The sequence below is a fragment of the Pelecanus crispus genome, chromosome 25 (assembly GCF_030463565.1).
Source record: "Pelecanus crispus isolate bPelCri1 chromosome 25, bPelCri1.pri, whole genome shotgun sequence".
NCBI lineage: Eukaryota > Metazoa > Chordata > Aves > Pelecaniformes > Pelecanidae > Pelecanus > Pelecanus crispus.
Window position 1 is genome coordinate 2,316,917 of NC_134667.1, and position 11,350 is coordinate 2,328,266.

At 59.4% G+C, this 11,350-nt stretch overlaps 1 protein-coding gene across 1 annotated transcript; it reads right to left on the reverse strand.

Annotated features, from left to right (window-relative positions):
- Positions 1-238: 238 nt before the first annotated feature.
- On the reverse strand, positions 239-5,283 carry LOC142595954 (SUN domain-containing protein 3-like). The gene is made up of 8 exons (XM_075724822.1): positions 5,257-5,283; positions 3,985-4,055; positions 2,846-2,984; positions 2,531-2,615; positions 2,277-2,392; positions 1,439-1,606; positions 976-1,062; positions 239-385 (listed from the first exon to the last, which is right to left on the reverse strand). The coding sequence occupies exons 1-8, from the start codon at positions 5,281-5,283 to the stop codon at positions 239-241; spliced, it is 840 nt and encodes a 279-aa protein (XP_075580937.1).
- Between the last annotated feature and the right edge of the window lie 6,067 nt (positions 5,284-11,350).

Sequence of the window (11,350 nt, forward strand, 5' to 3'; positions counted from 1 at the left end):
GAGCTTTGGTGAGCGACCCTGGGCTGTGGGAGCCGGAGCTGGACCACGGGGGCTTCTCCTTCAAGCCCCATTCCCCTGCGCTGTCCCTTGCAGCCCGGACCACAAGCATCCTTCTCCTGAGGGACAAAGCTCCCTTCCCCACTAGCAGCACAAGCTGTAGGAAGCTCCCTGGAAGAACGTTTGCAAGGGACACACACAAGTCGAGCTGCCACACATCCTCTTTGTTTTATTATTCTTCCTAAAGGAGGTCTTGGGCCTGCGGGTGGTCGTTGAGGCTCACCATCTTCCCATGAACCTGTACCCGGTACACACAGGTGTACTCTGGGTTTCCCCAGTTGCTCTGCACCTGGAATTTGATGTAGCGAAAGGTCCTGGGAAGCTCCTTCTGTAAAGAAATGGGGGGAGCCATCATTGCGCTGGTGGGAAGAGCCACAACAGATTGCGGGAGGCCCCCCTGCCTGCGCTCCCCTGCTGAGGACCAAAGGGCAGCCCTGACGGAGGAGGAAGCCAGGGCAAGCAGAGCCCCCTTTGCCAGGGCCAAGGAGGAGCCCTCTGTGCCTAGAAAGCAAAGGCCTGGCCTCAGAGGCTTGCTGAGGGCAGCTGTGGAAAGCGGAGGCACAGTGCTGCCCGGGCTGCCGCGGGACGCGGGGAGAGTCCCGCTGAGGGGGGCAGGCGTCTGCCATCCTCCCTGCCACCGTCTCCCCTGAGGGGGACTGTTTCCCTTCCCGCACCCCTTCCCACTGCTGCTTTCTCTGCGCTACCCGAAGGGAAAGGAAAGCCCTTGCAAAGGTGGGGCAGCTGCCTCGGCCAGCAGAGCAAAGCCCCATTTGCCCTCCTCTTGCCGCCTTCCCCGCAGGGGCATGGAGCGTGGGAGAGCAGAGGCTGGCTGGGGTGATCCTCTGCACTCTTTCCTCCAAGGACTTGCAGACAAGCCTGCCTTCTTCCCTGGCATCCTGCCCACAGCTCTTGCGGTACCTGCACATGGAATGTCTGAGCGATCTCCTTGTGCACGTCGTAGGTGAATGTCCCCAGGAGAGTTTCTGCCGTTGCCTCATCCACTCCCTCAAAGACGAAAGAGAAAGGGAGCCGGTCAGGCCGAAGCAGGGTGTCAGAAAATGGGCACGGCGAGGCCAAGCGCGGGAACCCTTCCCCACCTCCCTTGGCTCCCTTGGTGACTCAGCTTAGGGTGAGTGTGGGTCGGGATGCTTTCAGCATGTGCTCCAGGATCGTTGGCCATGAAGCAGAGAAGAAGCCCCCAAAGGCACAGAACCTGCACGTGCCCCCAGTGGCGCCCCAGGGGATGCGGTGCGCTGCAGCACCCAGCCCCAGACAGAGCTCTGAGAGAAGCCACCACGAGAAGCACGTCTCTGGTACAGCTTTTCCCTGGGGCCGCCCCCCACCCCCAACCCTCCCCGAGAAGTGCAAGGCCAGGACTTACGGAGACAGCAAAGTCTTTGGGGGCACTGCTGACTTCCCCGGAAGGAGAGACTGCCTCAGAGATATGCCAGATGGTGAAAGCCTTTGGCCAGATTTGCTCAGGCAGCCGGATGACCACGTGGCCCCGAGATCCTTGGAAAGCCCAGCAGTTGCCAGGGGCAATACGGGGCTGAAACCAGAAAGCCATGACCATCAGTTGCTACTGGCAGCCAAAGAGCCACCACAGCTGCCTGTTTGGCCAGAAGCAGAGACCTTGCCTTGCCTGTGGGCTGCAATCCTGTTTGTAAATGAGTACAAGTGCATGGGCAGCAGGGCAATATGGAAGTGTTTCTACAAACCCTCTGGGCTCCACCGCCTTTCCCAAGGCAGCTCTGCTTTCTCAGAGCCTGCAGAGAAAGGGCAGGTCTCCCTAGTGTACCTCACCCCATCGTCCTTCAAAGATTCCGCTGCAGCTACAAGGTCCAATGCAGACATGGACCCTGCTTCAGACGTGGTAGACCAGATCAGGGCCGGGGGCCCAGAGGAGCACCTCTCACTGCTGGCATGGCTCAGCAGCCCCCACCACTCCCACCCACTCTGGAAAGGGACCCTCAGAGGTGCCGTATGGCAGTGGGACTCCCAAGGACAAAGTTCCTTGGCAAACTGCAGCCAAGGGTGGTGGGCAGGTCACAGCAGCTGGGTTCATCTCGGTCCCCTTCCTGATGGGACGCAGTGCTGCCAGGGATCGCAGGGGTCAGGAATGCAATGCAGGCTGCGGCAAAGTGCTGTGCACTTGGTCTGCCAATGGAAAGCAAGGAGGTGAAGCACACTGAAGCCAGGAGTTCCTTTGTGACACCTGCCTGCAAGATTGTCTCTGGAGGGTTTCCAGAAGAGAAGGCAAATGGAGAAAGCCACCAGGTCTTCTTGCCTTGCTCACCATAACTCTTGGATGTCCTCTCCTCATCAATGGTGGCACCTTACATGACGGTGGAGAGAGATTAGGAGTTGAAGCAGTGCATTAGGATGCATTTCTCAGGCTGGAAAGCAGAGCTTGGCAGAGTTTGGGGGAGTGCCATAGACAACGTGAGGGCAGTGAGACTTCCTGTCTTCCTACCTATGGCTTCCAGAGCCCAGTCAGGCATCTGGAGGTAGTTTTCAAGCACCTTCTTAATTGCCGCCTGTGTCAACTGCAGAATTTCCTGGGGAAAAATTGGGAATGGAGAGATGGCAGTGAACACACACACACACGTGCACAGGCCATTCTGCATGAACCCCGAGCCCTAGCACAGAGCCAAGGAGCGCCTGTGTGTCAGAAAACCCAAGGCAAGACCTGTCGGAAGAGGTGCCGACTCTGAGAGTGCCAAGAGGAAGCAGCAGGAGGGAGCCCGGATAGGTAGCGGGGTCTCTGATCTACCGCCAGCACCCTTACCTCTCTCTTCTCTGCTTGGACACCATGGTCTACGAGGACCTCTCTCACTGCCTGAAGTATGTTCCCCCTCGCAGCAGACACCTGAGCCACCGTCTCCTCGAGATCCCGCATCTTCTGCTCCAGCCAAGCCTGTGAGTTCCTGCAAGGCAGAGGGAAAGCAGGTCTTGTCCAGCAGCTGCCAAGCCTCTGCAGGCAGGCTCCAAACGCCGTGCAGAGAAGGGTCAGGTGAGCTTGGGTCAAGCCCCGTCCCCCAGCCCCTTTCCTTCCTCTGGTTTACAAATGGCTCCCTTCCAGCACCGTGGGTAGTAGATGGAAAGGCCGGGAGCCCTGGGTGCGAAGCAAGTGAGTGCAGGAAGCATGAAGCCAGCTGAGACGGCTCCACAGCGTGTGTTGCTTGGCAAGAAAGCGCTCTTACCCCAGAGACTGCAGCTCCGCTTCAGGAAGGCCCGACACCTCCTGCAAGATAAAGAGGGTGTGGGATGGACTCCTTAAGTAGCTTGTTTACTGCCAAAATTGACTCTTTGGAGAGACACTCTATTGGAGCAAGCATGAGGAGCACTGCCAGGGCTTCCCAAAGGAGACTCCCCTACGGAGAGGTGGCAGAATTTCCTGCTGCTTTCAGTCACTTTGGAGAGACCCTGACCCAAACCTGGCCTCTTTAACCATCCACGTTCAGCAGAGCATCTTTCGGGTCGCCATCTGACCCCCCCCAGGCTCTCCGATGGGTATGCAGGCAGCAAAGGCACCTTCTGCCAAAGTGCTCCCCACTTCAGCCTGCCACCCTCTGAAAGTCACTCGGGAAGATCCGTCTCCGTGTTAAACCCCAAGCAGGCGCTAAGGAGACTGAAGGATGACCAGAAGTGCTCCTCCCTCGCCTCTGCCTCAGCGGTGATGGGGAGTTTCGAGCAGGCACTGCGTGTTCCCAGGGGAGGCAGGAGGGCAGAGCGACGGCCTTTGCAGGCGTTGGCTTTCCCTCAGCAAGGGACACTTACCTGCAACGCTCCCGTTCCCCACACCGTTGGGTGTCTCCAGCAGTAGACAAGAGCTGTGGGTCACATTGTCAAGAGATGGTTATTTTCCTCAGGAGCTGCTCCCTCTGCCCAGGACTGAGAGGCCCATTTTTGGTGAGGGGTACTCACCCGACAGGACGGGAAGCAGCAGGAGAAGGAGCCTCAGGACACTCCTGCCCTTCTGGTGGGTGTGGCGTTGTCTAAAAGAGCAGGACCATTGCTGTTAGCAAAGCACAAAATCTGGGACATGTATTTGCCAGGGATCTGCTTAGGAGCTCGCTTGCCACCAGGTTCCTGTGCTCAGCACAGCTGCAAGTCTGAAAGCCCAAGGGCCTTTGGGAAGGTCTGGCCCCTTGCACCCCACCCTGGGACACAAAGAGCTCTGGCCTGAGACAGGGGCAGCAGCCTGGCCCTGCTCGGCTCTCCCCGCAGAAGGGGCAGGGCCGTGCCCCCAGAATGGGGTTGCTGGGCTGCCCGGCTGGAGGGCAGTAGTGCAGACAGCCCCCGTGCTGTGGGGCTGCCTGCTCCTGCCGGGAAGCCAGGCAGCACACAAGGCTTCTGGCCTGACCACCCTCTGCTTTCTGGGCCCCCTTGCACCCACCTGCCCAAAGTGGCTGGCATCTCCACAAGCCCAGCACACCGACCAGGCACAGGGCAAAGCCTGCTCTCCTCCCGAGACCCAAGCACCTCTTCTCTAGGCATGCGCTAGCTGCTGCCAGTGCTCTGCTTCGCACTGCTGCCCACCTCTGCAGCGCGGGGTTTTATGGAGGGCAGCAGGTTATGACATCACAAGAGCCGCCTGGTGATGCCCGTGATGAGCTGAGAGGGGCTACCAAGAAAGGGTTGCTGTGCTGCCTGGAGGGAGCAACCCTGTGGGTGAGCCTCCGCCCGCAGCTGCAGCTCCCAGAGACAAGGGGCCCAGAAGCACCCGGGAGCACAGAGAGCAGCAGCTCCTTTGGCTCCTGGCATCAAGCAGCGTGGTGTGCAGGTCCCCTCAGGCTGGAGGGCCACCCAATGCAGACTGGCACCTCTGCATACAGCCAGGGCTGCTCAGATGCACGCATTTTCACACGGTGTTAACGGAGATGACGCTGTGCATGGTGGAAATGATCAGCAGCATGGCTGTCTCTCTCTCTCTCTCGAGTGGTGCTGCTGTCCTGGCCTCCCTCCCTGCCTCCCTCCTGCCAGTGCTGGGCCAGCTGCTGTCCCCAGACCAGGAAGAGCTGCTGCAGGCACCCAGGGTGCTCCCCGGAGAGCCCTGTGCCACCTCCTCTGCCTTCCTGGCTGCCCAGGGATGTTCCTGGGCCACAAAGAAGGCCACAAATGTGCCTTAATCCTGACATCACTAATAGTACTGCTGCTTACAATCAACCTACTAGGCCTATTACCATATACATTTACCCCAACCACCCAGCTATCAATGAACATCGCACTAGCCTTCCCACTATGACTAGCCACCCTACTCACAGGCCTATGAAATCAACCCTCAGCCTCCCGAGGACACCTACTACCCAAAGGAACCCCAACACTACTAATTCCTGCCCTAATCATAATCGAAACCACCAGCCTCCTTATCCGACCACTAGCGCTAGGAGTCCGCCTCACAGCAAACCTTACAGCAGGACATCTCCTTATTCAACTCATCTCCACAGCCACAACCGCCTTACTCCCCATCATCCCAGCAGTGTCAATCCTAACTGCATCAATCCGATTCCTCCTAACAATCCTAGAAGTAGCAGTAGCCATAATCCACACCTACGTCTTTGTTCTCCTACTAAGCCTATACTTACCAGAAAACATCTAATGGCTCACCAAGCACACTCCTACCACATAGCAGACCCAAGCCCCTGGCCCATCTTGGGAGCAGCTGCCGCCATACTTACTATGTCACGTTTAATCATGATTCCACCACAAGTCATCACAACTCCTGGCCCTAGCTCTGCTCTCCATAGTCCTAATTGTAATCCAATGATGACAAGACGTTGTACAAGGAAGCACATTCCAAGGCCACCACACCGCTACTGTCCAAAAACGCCTGTGACATGGAATAATCCTCTTCATCATATCCGAAGCCGCCTTCTTCCTGGGTTTCTCCTGGGCATTCTTCCACTCCACAGCTGTCTGGGCACCAGGGGCATGTGCTGCTGCACCCAGCGAGCAGCTGGGTGGGGGCTGATCCAGGGCATAGAATCATAGAACGGGTTGGGTTGGAAGGGATCATCTAGTCCAACCCCCCTGCCATGGACAGGGACATCTTTCATTAGATCAGGTAGCTCAAAGCCCCACCCAACCTGACCTTGAACACTTCCAGTGATGGGGCAGCCACACTTCTCTGGGCGACCAGAGTCTCACAACTCTTACTGGAAAACATTTCTTCCTTACGCCCAAGCTAAACCAACCCTCTTTCACTTTAAAACCATTGCCCCTTGTCCTGTCACTACAAGCCTTGATAAAAAGTCTGCCTCTGTCCTTCTTGCAAGCGCCCTTTATATATTGAAAGGCCGCAGGAAGCTCTGCCCAGAGCCTGCACTTCTGCACTCTGAACAACCTCAACTCTCTCAGCCTTTCTTCATAGCAGACGTGTTCCAGCCCTCGGATCATTTTTGTGGCCCTCCTCTGGACCCGCTCCAACAGATCCATGTCTGCAGTGCAAGCTGTTGGAAGCCCCCTGGAAGAACGTTTGCGAGGAACAAGTCGAGCTGCCACACACCTTCTTTGTTTTATTATTCTTCCTAAAGGAGGTCTTGAGCCTGCGGGTGGTCATTGTGGCTCGCCACCTTCTCGTGAACATGTACTCGGTACATAGCGGTGTACAGTCAGAGCTGTCGTAGGGAGCACAGCAGCCACCTCCCTCCGACCGGTCACCTGGCATTCACGGTGTTAGTAAAAAAGGATTTGCTCGCATTTTGTTTTCTTCTCGTTCGTGCGCAGGTACTGGAAAGAAGGCAGCAGAAGTACACCGTAGCTAAAACCCCTTGTATTGCTGGCAGTAACGGTGCCTCTTGGCTGGGAACATGAGAAGTACCCCTTTTCATGCTCTTGACCCTTTATATACAGTTTTGAGACTACTCACATATTCATTTTTGCAATGTACATAACCTATATGCTTTGGCCATGACATCCGTTGTTACCATACGCTTTTGAGGATTTGTTCACATCAACCCCCATGCAAGCATGCTTAATGCATATTTATAAGCTGAGTTTGCACTACTTTGTTGCAACTTTGGCACTTTCAGCTGGCTTGGCCTGGTTTCTCCTAACAACAAACCCTCTTATGCAAGTGCGGTCATTGTTGGTCAAGTTCCATTGCGCCTGTGTGAAAACGGGCAACCGTTTACGCAGGACGGTGCACACACCCTCCTGCCTGCAAATTGGGCAAGAACCAGGTCTGAGGCAGAGCCATCGTGGGGCACGCACAGGCAGAAGGGAAAGCAGCAGCCACCTCCCTCCGGCCCGTCAGCGGACATTCACTATTGACACGGTCGCGCACTTGTCCTACAATCACAGATGTCTGTCTTCTCTTTCTGGTTTTATTTCAAAAGAACGGGGACGTCACTGGGCGGCTCCCAAAGGCAGCCGCCAGCTTCGGTGGCAGGACCCAGTTAAGGATGTCCCTGTTCAGCAGGACCAGGATGAGGACGATGATCTGCAGGAAGGCGAGGAACAGAAGAAATCTCCTGTGGGACAGGAGAGGGGTCAGGCAGAACAGGGGGCAAATGTGTCTCAGCTCTTTCCAACCACCCTCTTCGGACAGCACCGTGGCACCTTGAACCGTGCTGGGCACAACACTCCCCGCTCAGGACTGGGGTGAGGGGCCCGGCTACCTCTCTCGGCTCTACTCTACGTCTCCCCGGTGGGCCCCAAAATCCCCCCCTACGCGCCCCCCAAGCTAGGAAGAAAAGAAATACTGAACCATTTCATCCCAGAGAAGTCCAAAGCTGCCTAGTGCCCTTGGACCACTGGCACGGACATGCCAGTGCCTATGGAAGAGCCCCGGCACCCTGACTGCCCCGGGCCACTCACCTCAGCCAAGAAGTGATGTTATGCCTCCTTGACGCCAGCTGCTCCTCCTAGAGGCCAAGGCACAGCAGGGACATGTGTTGGGGTGTGCGAGGCGGCGAGGTTTGGGGGCTCAGCCCCCCTCCCTCGTTCGCGCTGAGATCAGTGCCCCCATGTCCCCCGGGCACAGTGCAGACCCTTCCCTCCCCAAGGCCCACAGCGGGGTTGTCTGTCCTACCAGCCGCACAGCCACCATCTCCTGCAGCAGCGACTCGCCTGTCTTGTCCGCCTGCGCCGCCTTCCCCCTGCTACGGACACCATGGGGTTCTGGGCTGTGAGAAGAGACCTCGGCCGGCATGGTGGTCCCCTGGGTGGCCAACAGGGAGCCAGGGTGCTGCCCAGGCTCTGCCGGGGCTGGCACCAGGCACCGCGGCATCCCAGCACTGCACAGACCCACCCCCTGCCCCTGTCCCACCCCAGGCCTGGGGGGCATGGAGGAGAGCCTGGGAGCTGCTCAGAGTGCTGCAGAGCTGCTTGCAGGAGTCCCGAGTGGCACAGAGAGGTGTTGAGCTGCTTAGGAGAAGACAAAGGGCTCTCCAGAGCAGGCTGGAGCAGCGGACAGGAGCCACAAAGATGTCTGCAAGTGGCAGAGCTCTGCCCAAAGCTGCTGAGCATCCCCCACCCCGCTGCCCCAGGCTTCAGTCAGGGCCCCATCGCCACTCACAAAGCTGTTGGCTCTCGGAGGCATTCCTGTCTCTCCAGGAGGTGCTGGAGCTTGTTCCTGAGCAGCTGGAGAAGCAAAGAGCCCAGTCAGGAGTCCATGCCATGTCTGCTCTGAGGGGGCTTCCCCCCACAAACCTGTGGAGCCCCCATCCCTCCAGTCCCCAGTACCTTCTTGACCTCAGCCTGCCCCTGAACAGCTTGTGCCAGCTCTGACCACTGCTCCCCCTGCAAAGCAAGCGGGACACATTGCAGGGAGCCATGGTGGGAAAGGGCATCCCCACTCAGTCCCCAGGGCACTGGGAGGTCAGGCCAGGGCCAGGGCGGCAGGCACACGGGTGTCCTGGGGCCAGCACCATTGCTCAGCGGCTCTGGCCACTCCCCGAGGCACTTCTGGGTGCGGGTCACAGACCTTGATCAGCTCCCGCACTTTTGTGCCTCCCTCTGCCTTTCCCTGACAGAGGTGTGCCTGGGAGAGAAGGGGGAACGGGAACGGCTCCAGGAGGGGCAGGGGGTGGAGGAGGACCCCCATGCCACCGGCCAGGGTGCAACGCCAGACTCCCCATCGCCTCCCCTCCAGCCCATGCCTGGGTTCCTCTCACACCCGGCGTCCCCGTACACCCAAGTGAGGGTCACTCATCGCACCCCCTTCCCCAAAGCCATAGTGCTGTGCCTGCTGTGCCTGCTGTGCCTGCAGACCCATCAGGGTCCCCTCTGCAGCACAGCCGCAGCCAAGAGCCTGGGGGATCTCCAGAGGCCCAATCCCTCCATCATGGACGCCATACCCCGGAGTAAATATCCTCCGCAGCCACACCACTGCCCGTGGCTGCTGGGCTGCACGGACCCAGCACTGGCACCCCCCTCCCGGACCCTGTCAGAACGGGCCTCCTTTTCCCCTGTACCTTCAGCACCTCTTCCAGGCTTGCAGCTGCCTCCTCCTTTGCCAGCTGAACGTGCTCCTGTGGGAGAGGAGGGGAAGAGGAGCAGCCATCAGGGCACCGGGACGCTCCCACGAGTGCACTCACGGCTCCCTTCGGGCACTGCCTTTGCCCTCACGTCCCCTCTCCTTCCCAGCCCTGCAGGCACTGCAGGCAGCCAGAGCGACCCCCAGGCCCAACTCTGGACACGGTCCACAGCTGGACATGGGGCTGAGCAAGTGGCTCTAGGTGACCCTGCTTGAGCAGGGGCATTGCACAAGACCAGATGATCTCCAGAGGTCCCTTCCAGCCTCAACCAGTCTGTGATTCTGTGAACTCACCTTTGCCTGGGCCACCAGCCCCTCCAGCTGCTGGAGCTCCCGGCGGTTGTTCTCAAAACACCGCGCCACAAGACGGTTCTGGGAAGAGGAGCCGGACACAGGCACTGAGCCCCTGACACAGCCCCAGGTGCCGCAGCAGGGGAACGTGGGCAGAGGAGGGGACACTGACCTCCATGCTGAGCTCCTCCATGGTTTGCCGCAGCTCCTGCTGCTGCTTGCCCTGCAGGGGGAAAGGAGGGCTCAGGGGCTCAGGTCTCGCAGCCCCAGCCCCCGGGCACAAGGGGAACACTCCACACCTACCAGACACTGCAGCAGCTCCTTGTGCCTTTGTGAGTCACCAGAACACTGCAGCAGGCGCTCCCGGAGCATGCGGAGGTCTTGCTTCAGCACCTCTGCCTGCATGGCTGCACCTGCGCGTCAGGAGCCAGCAGGGTGTGAGGGGCACAGCCGTGGGAACTATCAGGCACGGACACTCACGGGGACGTTGCCCTGCCCTGACTCACAATCACACGTGGACATGCGGGTGCACTCAGGAGAACGCAGCCCTGCACAGCTGTGCACAGGCACGCCACCCTGCTCGCCTGTAGCTGTGCCCAGCGCTGCAGGCGCTGGCACAGGTACAGCCGTACACCCACAGGCACAGCCACACAGCGCCTTGTGCTGCCCAGGCACAGGTGCACCCGTGCTCTCTCATGCAAAGGCCACACACATGCACCGTCAGGAATGGCCAGGGCTGGCACAGGAGCCTCCCCCAGAGAGGGGCTCCGTCAGCCGCCTGCACTCACGCACCTGTGTCCCACTCTGCCAGCGGTCCTGTGCTCGCGCACGCACTGGTTCCATGCGCGGCTTGGCCTGCACCAGCTGGGTGCTGAGCTTCTGGCCAGGTGTGGTGCGGGGCTGAGGAGAGAAGGAGTTTCTCCTGCCCTGCTTTGCCGGGCACCCGCGCGGCCCCTCTGCACAGTGGACGCCGGAGAGGTCGTTGGCGAGTACTCTCCATACTCCTGCCCAGCAGCACCCAGGTTCTCCTCCAGATGCTCCCCCGCCTCTGGGAGCAGCACCCTTTGTACCCTCCAGGGCGCCCGTGTCACAAGCCCACAGTGACATCACGGTGACATGGCCACCACTGCCCACTGTGACACGACAATCACCTCCCCGGGGCTGGTGCCAAGAGCTGACGTGGGAAACAGGGCATCACTCTCAGCACCCACTCTCAGCGCACGGCCGGAGCAACCACGGTCACCGCGTGTCGGCCTCTCCCCGCGGGGTTTGCCTGTCCCGCGGAAGTCCAGCTGCGGCAGCTCCCCACACCAGGTCCACGCGGGAGCCGGGCTGCACATGGACTCCCAGCAGGCACGCGCAGACACTCACAGAGAGGCGCGTGCAGCACGGGTGTGCACGGACGCACACACCGCTTGGGCTCCAAGACAGGGCTGAAACACCCAGCCCCCTCCAGGATCCAGCACCCAGCTGCGGGGGGGAAGTGCAGCCCAGGAAGGGGAACAAAAAGACTAGCCCTGT